The 14,541-nt window shown below is 41.9% G+C and overlaps 1 protein-coding gene across 1 annotated transcript in view; it reads left to right on the top strand.

Annotated features, from left to right (window-relative positions):
* Nucleotides 1–14,541, top strand: part of LRP1B (LDL receptor related protein 1B) — a 796,682-nt gene that overhangs the window by 627,612 nt on the left and 154,529 nt on the right. The window contains exons 42-45 of the mRNA XM_066621533.1: nucleotides 1,149–1,338; nucleotides 1,831–2,035; nucleotides 6,623–6,815; nucleotides 10,098–10,223. Coding sequence (XP_066477630.1) covers nucleotides 1,149–1,338; nucleotides 1,831–2,035; nucleotides 6,623–6,815; nucleotides 10,098–10,223 — 714 coding nt within the window. The remainder of the gene's footprint in view (nucleotides 1–1,148; nucleotides 1,339–1,830; nucleotides 2,036–6,622; nucleotides 6,816–10,097; nucleotides 10,224–14,541) is intronic.

The following is a 14,541-nucleotide window of genomic DNA, read 5'->3' as shown; positions in this document are numbered from 1 at the left end:
AAGTTTCTTCTGAGTTTGTGGCCTTTTTAATACCTTTTAACATTTTATACCTTTTAACATCTGGTTACAGGCTTGGGACCTTTTTGTAAACTGCTGCTATTTGCTCTTTTTACACCTTTTTGTCTGATTGCTGTTTTTAAGATGTCTTACTATGACTTGCGTTTTTAATTGAATTTTATTATTGTTGTAAGCCGCCTTGGATCCCCTTGAGGAGAAAGGCGGGGTATAAATCAAGTAAAATAAATAAATAAATTTTGCAGGTGCTACTGTGAGAGTGATTTTTATAGAGACTACTGAGGTTCATTATTGTTTTAGGAGGGGGTGTCCTGCCCAGTGAGTCCCTCTGGCTAATCTCATCTCCTGGGCTAGTGGCAGCAGATTCAATCTACTAAGGTGTTTGCACTGTAAGCTGTGTGTCCAAACAGAGAAGAGAGGGGAGTTGAAAGGAAGCATTCTAACCACTAGGTGCTATTGCCTAGTGTGCAGTCAGTGGCAGCCCTTGTCTTGAACCTGACCTGTCATTTCCCTAACAGTGGCTTATATACTGGAGTTGATAAGTTGTGTTTGGCTGCCAAATGTAGTCTGCATACTATGCTCCATCATAGGAAACTGGACAGGGTTGGGGGTAACAGGAAGTGTGATTTCCTAGTGCTTTTCCCTTCTTCATTGTTCCCTACGAATTAACGTTGTCTTGGTGCCAGTGGACCTGTTGTTCTGCCAGAGATATTGGGGTGTTAGAAACTGACAGCCCAATCCTATGCATGCCTACTCAGAAGTAAATCTCATTAGAGGCAGTGGGGCTTACTCCCAGGAAGGTGTGAGTAGGAGTGGGCTGTGAGGCTACATTTCTATGCACACTTTCCTGGGAGCAAGCCCCATTGAACATAATGGGACTTACTTTTGAGTAAGATTAAGATTGGGTTGCAAGTTCCATTCCTTTGGCAGTTGTAGGCCTTACTTTAATAGGAGCTTTCATCAGCAGAATTTGCTGCATTATAAAAATATTTGCATATTGTGTGTTTTACACAGGTAGTTTCTCTTTACATCTTAATTAAATTTTTGCTTGTTTGAGAATTTTTTTTTTTTTTAAGAAGACTGTTTTAGCAAAACCTTCTGGATTAAATCATTAAACATTTGTTTTCTATCAGATGTAGGTTCAGTCGAAGGTCTTGCCTATCATAGGACTTGGGATACTTTGTACTGGACCAGTTCTACTACGTCTTCTATTACGAGACACACAGTTGATCAGAAACGAAGAGGAGCTTTCAACAGAGAGGCAGTAATAACCATGTCTGAAGATGATCATCCGCATGTATTAGCACTTGATGAATGTCAAAAGTAAATGCCACATCCATATTTTCCTTGCTGCTAGCAGATTTTTTTGATCAAACAAGTAGTATTGGTTTTTAGTCTGGAAGGATCTCATTGAAGTTTGTGGGACTAAGAATAAGCTTGTCTTAATTCTGTTATGGTTTGTGGTCAGAATAGCTTATTATAACCACTTAAGTTTAGTTTTTCTTTTTTAGACAACAGGATATTATCATTTATTTTTATGGTTACATCACAGAAGAGTTAATATATTTTAAGAGTGTTGGGTGAGGTGCATATATTATTCATCTGTTTGCATATATTGCCATATGCATGGTCAGAGCTATCTTTCATTCAGACCTAATTTCTAATTTTATTTAATTTTTATTTTTCTCATTCTTAAAATGATCTCATCAAGATTAACAAAATACATCAAACGTTATATTTTATGACCTTGTATTGTGCTGATGTTTCTCTTTCAAAATGTGGGAGTAGAGTGTTTATCTTAAAATTTTTGTGCAGTTTAATGTTTTGGACTAATTGGAATGAGCAGCATCCAAGCATAATGAGAGCTACACTGTATGGCAAAAATGCACAAGTTGTCATCAGCACTGACATCCTGACACCGAATGGACTTGCCATTGATCACAGTGCAGAGAAATTGTACTTTTCAGATGGCAGTTTGGGAAAAATAGAAAGGTGTGAATATGATGGATCACATAGAAATGTAAGTACTATTTTAGAACTATAATAGAATGATTATAGAAATGTTTTTCCTATATATTCAAGAAAAAGTAAGTAGTCTTCTCACTTTTTAGTATCTTTTTTCATTATTATCAATATTGAGAACAATGGTTTGATCTGCAATCATAGCATAATATCGAAATTTTATTCTTTTGAGATAGACTTTAAAAGAACCTTGCCCCAACCTCATCCATCCACTATCCATAGTTACCCACAACCAAAGGCTACTAAAAAAACTCCACAGTCAGGGAATTAGAGGACAGGTCCTCTCATGGATTGAGAACTGTTGAAGACCAGGAAACAGAGAGTGGGTGTCAATGGGCAATTTTCACAATGGAGAGAAGTGAAAAGCGGTGTGCCCCAAGGATCTGTCCTGGGACCGGTGCTTTTCAACCTCTTCATAAATGACCTGGAGACAGGGTTGAGCAGTGAGGTGGCTACGTTTGCAGACGACACCAAACTTTTCCAAGTGGTGAAGACCAGAAGTGATTGTGAGGAGCTCCAGAAGGATCTCTCCAGACTGGCAGAATGGGCAGCAAAATGGCAGATGTGCTTCAATGTCAGTAAGTGTAAGGTCATGCACATTGGGGCAAAAAATCAAAACTTTAGATATAGGCTGATGGGTCTGAGCTGTCTGTGACAAATCAGGAGAGAGATCTTGGGGTGGTGGTGGACAGGTCGATGAAAGTGTCAACCCAATGTGCGATGGCAGTGAAGAAGGCCAATTTTATGCTTGGGATCATTAGAAAAGGTATTGAGAACAAAACGGCTAATATTATAATGCCGTTGTACAAATCGATGGTAAGGCCACACCTGGAGTACTGTGTCCAGTTCTGGTCGCCGCATCTCAAAAAAGACATAGTGCAAATGGAAAAGGTGCAAAAGAGAACGACTAAGATGATTACTGGGCTGGGGCACCTTCCTTATGAGGAAAGGCTATGACGTTTGGGCCTCTTCAGCCTAGAAAAGAGGCACCTGAGGGGGGACATGACTGAGACATACAAAATTATGCAGGGGATGGACAGAGTGGATAGGGAGATGCTCTTTACACTCACATAACACCAGAACCAGGGGACAGCCACTAAAATTGAGTGTTGGGAGAGTTAGAACAGACAAAAGAAAATATTTCTTTACTCAGCGTGTGGTTGGTCTGTGGAACTCCTTGCCACAGGATGTGGTGATGGCGTCTGGCCTGGACACCTTTAAAAGGGGATTGGGTAAGTTTCTGGAGGAAAAATCCATTAAGGGTTACAAGCCATGATGTGTATGCGCAACCTCCTGATTTTAGAAATGGGCTTTTCAGAATGCCAATGCAAGGGAGGGCACCAGGATGAGGTCTCTTGTTATCTGGTGTGCTCCCTGGGGCATTTGGTGGGCCGCTGTGAGATACAGGAAGCTGGACTAGATGGGCCTATGGCCTGATCCAGTGGGGCTGTTCTTACGTTCTTATGTTTAGATTATTGTAATGCGTTGATTGAGTCACCCTTGGAACAACATCCAGAAACTACTGCTGGTCAAAATCAGTAATGTTTGAAGCACTAAGTTTTGCAAGGAGCATCAATGCACCCTGTAAGCTGTCCCTCCCCCTTGCCTTCAGAGCTATTCCCGGTGACAAGAGCAACACAGGGGTGTCTCTGGTTTTCGGTCAAAAAACAGCAGTGATGATTTTCAGCCTTCTGGAGGCCATAGAAGGCCTTTTGAGGATCAGGGAGGCCATGCACAATCTCCCTGACCCTCAGAAGTCCCTCTGAACACGATCAGAGTGCAGTTCTGGTTGCGTCCGGAGTGTTCAGGTCAGGCCAAATCAGTAGGTTCAGAATCCACGGTCAGTTAAAATTGCAGGTCCCAAATCTGCAGATACAGACATTCTGCTTGAGTAGGTCCAAGTAGATTCCCCCTCCCCCCATGCCAAAGAGGCTTACCCTGAGTTGGGGAAAGAATGTTCCCTTGTCCAGAGGAGATCTCAGCATGTGTCCTCCACAGGATTCAAGGGTATCCTTTTTGGAGCTGCTGCATTGGTGGGGGACGGAATGGATAGGATTGGGCTGTCAAAATCTTCCATGTGTATTTCTAATATCTTCCCTGTTTCTGATCAACAAATTCTACTGGTGCTCCTTCTGCAGATTTCTGTCAAAGCATTCTAACAAAGTGAGAATGCAGTGTTTTGTCTTGAGCATCTCTACCATGCTAAATTGTACTTCACAATGAATCTTGTCTATGTAAGCATTTTTTGAAATGCCCATGTTAGGCAGAGACAAAGGTGTTCTTTGAAGTTGTTCAAGTGGATAATGTGATAATAGGCAAGTGTGATGTGTAGTATAATATTATCATGGTATAACAGCGCAATCCTGTGCATGTTTACTCAGAAGTAAGTCCCTTTACAATCAATGGGACTACTCTCAGTTAAGTGTGCATAGGATTACAGCCTAAATTTTTCCAGCCTACTGTATGGGGCTACTCATATCTGCACCAGCTATTTATCTGGAACAAATCCGAATAGCCCATGTATGGCTTTCAAACCTGGGAAGGGGGTTAGGATACAGCATGCAGTGCTGATGCTGACCCCACCCCCTAATGGGGTGGCGGTATGGGCTCGATCCTCCCTATCTTCAAAATACCCTCTTGCCACCCTCTCCCATCCCATGCGCTGTCTGTCACAATACTCATCTGCAGTGGCCTGTGCGGTGATTGGAGCTGGCATTGGCAGGTCGGTGCACATCAGTGTGCCAACACATTTGTGGTATTTGAGAGCTGGTGCAGGGGTCTTACGCCATGTTTAATTGGACTGCCTGTCTCTTTCTCCTGAATTCTTCATTCTATGCACATCACATTATACGTACACACATTGTACCAGTGTTACCTCATTAAAATAACTTGTATTTGTTTGGGTTTCTTCCCAAATTTAACATCCTTTTCTGTATGACAGCAGGTTATATTTTGACCTTCAGTAGCCAACTTTAATTTGTTCACAAATACGTGTGAAAACAGTATCACAGACAGTGCATTTCTACAATTTGGCTCACTTAGGCCTACTTTGCTATAGGTTTCTTATAAGACGGAGTTTTGATCTCAGATTTGACTTCCATTCTGAAAGATAACTGCATTTTGAATTGGCCAGTTTCCTACAGTCTAAATACTGCTCAGGCAGTATGAGGCATCAGGTTCCCAAGACTTATACCTGTAGAAACCAGTTTTATGATATTCTGGTCTTTTGTTAATCATACTGTTGTTAAAAACACAATTTTATGGGCAGGTAAGCCGAGTCTTTATCAAGCTTTATCATTACAAATATGTTCTATGTGAACACAGAAAATTGGCTTTAGTTCAGAATGTATCATCTTATATTGAAAATATTGTTTAGAATAATTTAAGCAACTGCAGCAGTAACAATTGGCAAATGAAATGGAACTTAATTCCTAGTTGCCCCTTGAAAGTGTTGCAAAGTTAGTAATTACTATCTGTCAAAGGAACCCTTTGCAAACACATTTTAGAACTGATATGGAAATATGTGCTATTTGTATAGTTGGGTTTGTATAAACAAAATAATATGTTTGCATCTCACTAGCAGAAACTGGTTTTTTGTTCACATAGCGAGCATAATCTCTAGATTCAGTGGGCATGTAATCTTATATGATCGTTATACTTTCTGGTTTGTGTTTTTTGTCATTCTGATTTACAAGTGAAAATAAGTTTATTTTTAATATAAATATTTTAATTGTACACATGGAAATATACTACTACCCCTAAGCATCCTGCATATGACTGTAACACTAACATATTGCCTCTTCTTACCTATATTAGTACATGGCATATACAGTATAGTACTGTGTTATAACAGCATTGTTTAGTAATGGGATTGCTTCCAACTGGTTTTCCCATTAGGCCTTTGACGTTCTAAGAACAATGACATTTTAAATGTAATTTATGTTACAAAGTAATATAACATCTGTTACAACATAATTTTTAGAAAGAATTGTGTCTGCCGGTCTTTTGATGGTTATTAGCTGTTGAATTTGGCCATTTAAACGCACGCATGTTGTTAGGAATATGGCAAGACATAACAGATCAAAGGGCACAATCCTAAACAGCTTTCCAGCACTGACCTAACTGCATTGCAGCCCCAAGGTAAGGTAACAAACATGCCCTTGTCTTGAGGAGGCCCCCTTGACTGCCTCCCCACTGCAGAACATACCACATTGGCACAGTTATGTCAGTGCTGGAAAGTTGGTTAGGATTGTACCCAAAATTTCATAAATCTCTCTGTGTGTGATACATATCTTGGCTTTTTATGGAACACTTTTCAGTTGCTGAGGAGCTCCTACACAAATCGCAATTTCTATTTGGCATTCTGCAAGTCTAAGTGCAGCTTTACATGCCAATATATTTCTTTCAGGAATGTATTTGGTAGAATCCTTTAACATATTACAGTTGCACAAAACATTGTACTTGACAGTAAAACCAAGTAGCCCCTTCCATGTGAAACTCCTAATTTAATTAAAAATGATGCTGACAAACAAATATGAGAAATATAATCAAAATCAATTGATGACAATTTCCTTTTTTGAATCAGGTGATTGTCAAATCAGGACCGGGCACTTTTCTCAGTCTGGCTGTTTATGATGACTGGATCTTCTGGACAGACTGGGTGAGAAGAGCTATTCTGCGATCCAATAAATATACAGGTGGAGATACAAAAATTCTTAGATCTGATATACCACATCAACCAATGGGCATCATAGCTGTTGCAAATGACACTAACAGCTGTAAGTTACCAAACACAACATTAATATTTATTTACTGGTAGATATTTTCAAAAATTTCAGTAAAAGGTTTATTATTTAATAATACTGTAATTCCTTGTTTAGTTATGTAATAGCCTAATATAACATAGACCATAAGCATGCCAAAGTGGGCTGCAAACTTTAGAGATCGTTGGCAATTGCCAATCTTCACACTGTGATCCATTTGCAGTGTTCCTTTGGGTGATTGCAAAGTGTTCTCCGTAGTGTTCTCCCCAGGGTCTGCTGCAAAAATATGGCCAGTTATATGTTCTGCATCTGAATTCCCCATTGCACCATCTTAGACAGAGGATGAATTTATCTGGAGCTAGCTTAATTTCAGGGTTTTTTTTTAAGGAAGCCTGATGGAGCTACATCATCCAGTTTTTTGTTAAATAAAAATCCTGTAGCCTTTTAAACTTAATTTTAAAGTTAATTTTAATTTTACTCGTAAGTCAAGTCTTTAACTTACTGAGACTCACCTCAATGAAGATGGAGCACAGGATCCACTTTGGAGAGCCCAGAGAATGAGGGACAGACAAGCATGCAGACATGGTTCCTTTTCTTGCCCATCGGTGGACAGTAGCGCGTGCTGCTACTGTGTCATTGTGTCCTTTCTTTCCTTCGTGACCAGTTGGAAGGAAAGAAGAGACAGAGTGTCACATGGCACTCAGTTTTGAAATTTAGAGGGAGAGAAAGGGGAAGCAAGGCAAAACCAAGGAAGTGCTCCTGCAGGGGAGAGCAGGTAAATGGGAGAGACCAACAGGGCCCACTGAAATAGGGGGCTTGGCGAAATCTAACGCTCCAAAGCCAAAGTCTCTGGCAGAACTGACCTTTTCTAGGACTCCTAGAACTTGCTAAAGTTCAAACTGTGCAGATCTGAACTTCAAAACAAAACAGTTGTTACAGCACTCTGCCAACCCATCTGAGATCAGGTCATGTCCCACTTCTGACCTACCTCTGTTGGAGACCTCTACCTTAGCATTTATTTTCCCTAACATTAGCGCACAAGGGAATGGGGCAGCAGGCTTACTTGGAGCAACCTGCACTCACTGTTTTGCAGTGACATAATGATAAATGCCTGTATACACCTATTTGGGAAGATAGTGGTGCAGCTCACAAACTTTATCTTTGTGTTACTACTGATATTGACCCACAGCTGTTTATTCATCAGACTGCCCACTTGTTTAGTAGCTGTTCTACCCTAGAGACACAACAATCAAACCAAACACATGAACCTGTCTCTTTCATAGCAGAATTTTCATTAAAATATGTTAGCAGCTTTTAAAAATGTCTAGGAAAGGAAAAACCTCTCCTCTAGCCCAGCCAGCAAAATAAAGCACACTACTAGGAAAGGAGAGGCATAAATAAAAACAAGTTAGAAAACAGGGACAGGGCACTGCTCTTTCCACTTTTGTTCTCCAGCTACACCAGTAGGCTTCTTTGGCAAGAAGGAAAAGTCCTGTGTTGTCCAACCAACATTTGATAAAAGCTCATGGGGAGCATAGGGAGGCTGCAGTTATCTACAGGGCATAGGGAAGTTGCTGTTGGACCAAATTCTATCCAACTTTCTAGCACTGATACAGTTGCAATGCAGCCCCAAGGTAATGGAATAAATGTTCTTATACCCCAAGGAGGCCTCTGGGACTGCCTCCCCACCACAGGATGTAGCACATACTCCATTGACACGGCTGCACCTGCACTGGAAAATTGGGTAGGATTGGACCCATTGTCAGCTGGGCCTTTCCTGATTTACAAGGAGTCCCCATCTACCAGAACTCTTCTCCCTGTGAACTAATACTTGAATTTTCTAGGCAATTTTTTGGCACTTTTTAAGGCAACTTTCTTAATAAATTGTTATCATACAAGCACAATGTGGATAGAACCAGAAAATCATAAGATAGACCTGCATGTCAGCCTGTCAGTAGGTGAGAGTTTTCTTTAAATGTCCAGTTCCTTAACAAAATGCTTCTGAATGCTGCATTTAAGACCCAATCCTATCCTCTACCATTCTGCACAATTGATGCAGCTTCTGCTGCATCCTGCGGGGTTGCTGGGGGCCAGGCCACTGGAGGGAGTTAAATAAAGAAATTTTTTTACATACTTCTTCCACTGCTCCCTGTCCCGAATGCTTGTACTCAGATCTATGCCAGCTATTTTCTGGCGTTAATCTGTTAGACCAAAGAGGGCAAGTTGGGGCCCAGAACAGGGCATAGGATATCATGGACACCACTTCTACCAAGTTTGGCCCCAACTTGCTGTGGCCCAATTGCTTGACCCCCACCACTACCTTACCTACTCTGATGACAGGTCTGCTGCCTGCTGCAACCCATGTGTGTCTTATCAGCTGCCATGTTGTTGGTTATGAGCCACCTGCCATCAGAGTGAGTGCAGCTATTGTGGCCCATTCAATAGTGGATCACGAGATCTACCAGTGTATCATGTGGATACGATTGCTATGTGTTAGTTAACGTATTGGTTAATACATTACTTTAACCGGATTCTAATACCCATTCAGTCATGCAGGCCATTTACCTGACTTTCTACACAGAATGGTTGTGAGAATAAAACAAAACCTTTACATATGCCAACCTTAGCTCTTTGGAGGAAGAGTGGGTACAAATGTGATAGGTATTTGTGCTGATTGTATCCCTATCTGTCAAGGTTTGACAGGGATCTCCAATGTAGTGATTCCCAATGTGATCACAGAGGTGTCTGGCAACACCTGCCTGCCCACCTGTTACTTCCATCACTGTCTAGTCCCTGTCCTGCCTGTTTTGCAGTTTTGCATTTTGAAAGAAGCATGAAGAAGAGAGGAGAATGGAAGGTGGAACGTCTCCCTGTCTTCTCACACATACTTCCTCTTCTTCTCCTTCCCTCTTCATTTTATGTCTTGTCCCACCCCCACCTTGGTGATCATTTTATAATGGCTCTGACCATCTCTTCTCAGAATTCCTGTGGTACTCACAGGGCTCCTGTGGTTGGTGACTCCTGATATTTGGCTTCATTTGAAGGTTCCAGAAAGGAGGTGGACAGAATAACCATAGTACAGTATACAGTTATAAGTGAGGTATCTCAGACAAAATAGTCCTATTATCCTCCTTTTCTTCTGTATATTGACAACAAAACTTAGAAGAAATTTGTTTTTGCATTGATGTCCTATAACTTTAATAGAATTGGATTGATCAATAGAACTCCAAACAATGAAGCAGCTTGTTATAATGTCAGTCGAATACTTGATATTTAGATTTTTTCTTCTTTTTCTAGGTGAATTGTCCCCCTGTGCACAAAAGAATGGGGGATGCCATGATTTGTGTCTTCTGACTCCTGATGGCCATGTAAATTGTTCATGTAGGGGTGATCGAATACTGATAGATGACAATAGATGTGTGCGTAAGTAATGTTAGTTTATAGAGTGATATTGTGTGTCAGTTTGTATTATTTGAATATGGGAGCAATGAGGTTATGGTATAAGTAGGAAGCAGTGTAGGTACTTCAGTAAAAGTCTAAAAGGTCTACTTTATGTATAGTGGACATTTTCAAAATGTGGCAAGATGAGAGTAAGCATGCCTGTCATGTGCTTTTTTTTGCTGCTACAATTTAATATTCACTAGACTCTAATATTTCCTTACACCCTAATGACTAAGGTATAATAATAATAGTGTCTCAACAAAAAGCATGACACATCTTACCACAGTACAATAATCACTTTGAGGCAGTACTTACTCTGGGATTAAGCGCCGTTGAATACAATTGGGCAGTAGACGCTGTTCCAGAACCACCATTCACAGCGTGATACCATAGTCTTTCAAGACTGAAGGTTGCCAACTACTAAGTACTACTGAGTAGACATGTGAAAAATTGTTCTGTGAGAGGTGGTAAGATACAACACTGTTATTCAATCTTATATATACATATGTTGTCTGTAAGGCTTCTTCCTCTTGTTCTTTCAAGCTACAAAGTGCTCATAGTAGCAGCTGGAATTTATCTCACGCTTATCTTCCATATGTGGGGTGTGTCTATATTTTTTCCCCATAAATTTATGGCCATATTAAAATATCAGAACTGCAAACTTTCATCTGAATATAAGAAGGGGTCAAAATTCACTAACAGCCCAATCCCAGGTGTGCCTACTCAGAAGTAAGTCCCATTAGTGTCAATGAGGTTTACTTCCAGGAAAGTGTAGCTAGGATTAGGCTGTAAGACTGCAATCCTGTCCACACTTACCTGAGAGTAAGCCCCATTGAAGACAATGAGACTTAACTTGCATGTAAATGTGTGTAGGATTGTGCTGTAAGTTATGCAGCCACTGCATGTTTCATGCAGGGCTTCTTTCAGCCAAGTTGTGTTCTTCCTAGCAGAACAGCACAGTTGGCAGATAACAGCCTATTAATCTGGAGGATTATTTTTGAAGATGAATGGGTTGGCAAATGAATGAGAGCCCAATCCTATGCATGTCTACTCAGAAGTTCCATTATAGTCAATAGGATTTACTCCCAGCTAACTGTGGATAGGATTGCAGTCTCAGTCTCTGATAGAACAGGTTATATTATTCAATCTTGTAATGGGGCTAGGCAACATATAGGGACAGAGTTACAGGAAATATGGCAGCCTGGTTCCTGCGTTTGAACCTAGGGAACTTCCTTACACACAGAGTTAGAACATTGGCCCATCTAGGTCAATGTTGTCTACACTGACTGGCAGCAGCTCTCTCAGGATCTCAGCAGGAGTCTTTGTATCTCTGTTATATTGTTTGTTGTTGCTGGGCAGTAGCCTTCCACTATCTACATTAGGTAAACAGGTCAAAAGAATAAATTAACAAAAATCTGACATCAGAAATTGCAATGCAGGTCCACCTAGGTATCCACAGGGGAGTCGTTCTCTGACCCCCCCCCCCCATAGATATCGAAAACTGTGGATAGGAAATTCATGGCTTCAGCTCCTTTGAGCACTCCAGGTCACCTCCAGAGGACCTTCTGAAGCCTGCAGAGGTTGTGCACATGCACCCATGGCCTCTGCGGGCTTCAGAATGGCCCTGTAGCATGAAAAAGAGCTACTTCCAGTTTCTGTCAGGAAATCAGAAGTGACATTTTTACGGCTTTTAAGGCATTCTGAGGCCTGGGCCAAGTCTGTCTCAGTGCGGGTCCAGGGGACCCACATTGAGCCAGATCCTTGGATATAAAAAACACAGATAAGTAGGCTCAACCTTTATTCAGTAATGTGTAGGAGAATATTCTAATCTTCTTGGATCCTCTGCAGTGGACCTTAAGTGATAGTTCTTCAGCACAAATTTCAAAAGGAGACTAGAGTCGGAATTGGTTGAATCTGAATTTATAATGATAATGTCATTATTGTGTATATAGAATTGCTCTAAAGCAGGTTCTCAGCAATACATTAATTCACCATAATTGAAGTATAGATTTGTCCTGCTTCAAATCTGTGTCTGTTTGACTATATAATTGAGATACAGTGGGCCATACAGATGATTTACATTGATTATAAACCTGTTAATTAATGTTAATTACATTGATTATAAACCTGTTAATTAATTGCAGGTAGCACAGTCTTGGAATAGCTGTGAAAACTATATCCTATAGTGATCAATAGATCTTGTATGGGCAGAGATCTGATTTACAGTGGTTCCAGTGAATGTAATTAAAATATGAGTATATCACAATAACAGCTTACTTCAGTATACCCTTAAAACCACCACTAATGAACCCACAGCTTATCACTGAGAATATCTCACACAGTTGATATGCAGCAAGTGCTCAACTGTAATTAACTTGGCAACATGACCTAGCATTTATACTTCCCAAAGGCAGGCATTGCACTGCTTAATTGATACGACTTTATTCGATGTAGCGTCATTGGTTATTAGGTTACATGTATACAATATTGTGTAATTTTGTTTCTTGACAAAATATGCTGAATGCTGTGCAAACATACACATGGGGTGTGTGTGTGTGTGTGTGTGTGTGTGTGTGGACAAAGGAAGGAAACAACAAAGTTTTCTAGATCTGTTTAAGAGTTGGGTAGCCCATCCCTCATCTTTGCTGGAATAGGCCAGTTGGCCTGCGCCATATCTAGTGCAGGTTAGGAGGTAGAAGGAGTGCAACTAAGAGTGAGGGGACTTATATCCCCTTATCCTGCTTAATGCCCAATCACCACAAAGGGCTATTCAGATCTGCACCAGTGGAATTGCTGGCACAGATCTGAGCAGCCCAGTGTAATGCCAGGCTGCTCTGGAGGGGGTTAGCATCCAGCCTAAGTGCTGGAGGCTAGTCTGACCCCCTTCCAGGCCGGGTCTACCCCCTCCGGACACAATCTGCCTGCCACCCACCTTCCCCCACCCCAAAATACCCCCTAAATGCCCTCCCCAACCCTCCGCATTGGCTGCCCTCGGCTGGCGCAAGCATACCAGGTCTGGGCAGCGCAGAGGCTAGATGCAGCCTCTGTGGGCGACGTGCATCTTCGCACTGACCCAGCTGACTCTCCCGGAGATGCAAACCTACCTTATGGCACATGTGTGACACTCCCAGGCCAGTACAAGGGATTTTCACCAACCAAAGAGTGTGTTAGCATTGCACTCTAAATCTCCTGTTCTGATCCATGTATGGTTGTTTTTAGTTTATTAGTTTGTTACTCTCAGTTTAGAACTTCTTGATTGTACGTTTTGATCATATGGGCACCATGTTTGTGTTGGCAAAATTCTTTATAGAATTAAAGACATTAATAAAAATAAAGAAGTAGTAAAGAAGTAAACAGGTTGAAAAAGCCATGAGCAAGATTATGACATGAGAAAGCAGGAAATACCTGACATACAGAGTTGATAACTCAATAAAGTGGGTCAAGCCATGACCAAGTACATAGGTACAGAGGCGGTCCTGGGCTTTTCCCTGCCTGGGGCCACCTCTGCCTTTGTGCCTCCACCCTTGACCTGGAAGTAATTACAGTGATATCATTGTCATTCCAGTTACTTCTGTGCAACTGCCTCCTTTGAAAAAAGGGGGAAGGAAGGAGGCAGCCCAGGCTGCTACAGAGCCTTTTGGGCTGCTGGAAGCAGCACCCAGCACAGAGGTGAGCGCCACTTCCAGGAGGCAGGTGGCATTCTCCACCTGGGCACCGCTTCCAGCAGCCCCAAAGCACTCTGACTTAGCTTTTTGTGCTGCTTAGAGGTGGCATGAAAGGCTCCGTTGGAACCAGAGAAGCAGTGTGCATCGCCTCTGAAATTGGAGGAGGCACATACCACTTCCCACTGAATCTGAGGGCCACCCTCCTCTTCTCCCATCCCCATCCTTTAAAGGGGAGGAGAGGGGGAAAGTCTCAGAAAATGACCAGGAACCACACTGAGAATGGCTGCAGGAGTGCAGCCACTCTCGGTGTGGTTCCCTGCTGGTGTGAGCACCACCCCCCTCTTCTCCCCTTTAAAGAAAATGAGGGGAGGGGTGGGGGCAGCCATCAGAGCAGCGTGGAATTGCGCCAACAGTGGCTGTACTCCTGCAGCCACTCTCAGTGTGGTTACTGACATACCCAGGGGGAGAGGGTTGCTGCACTGCCTCCCCAAGTGCAGCGCCTGGGGTATTTGCCCCCCTTTCACCCCTCTGGGTATGCCACTGCATAGGTACATCACATGATGAAGGAATTAAGCATGTGCCCATTTTACAAATGGGGAACAATGAGTAGAGCAATCAGTAAGTCTGTGTCAGAG

Source organism: Tiliqua scincoides, chromosome 1 (assembly GCF_035046505.1).
Source record: "Tiliqua scincoides isolate rTilSci1 chromosome 1, rTilSci1.hap2, whole genome shotgun sequence".
NCBI classification, from domain to species: domain Eukaryota; kingdom Metazoa; phylum Chordata; class Lepidosauria; order Squamata; family Scincidae; genus Tiliqua; species Tiliqua scincoides.
The sequence above is the reverse complement of the archived record's forward strand: the minus strand, read 5'-3'. Positions and strand labels throughout refer to the sequence as shown.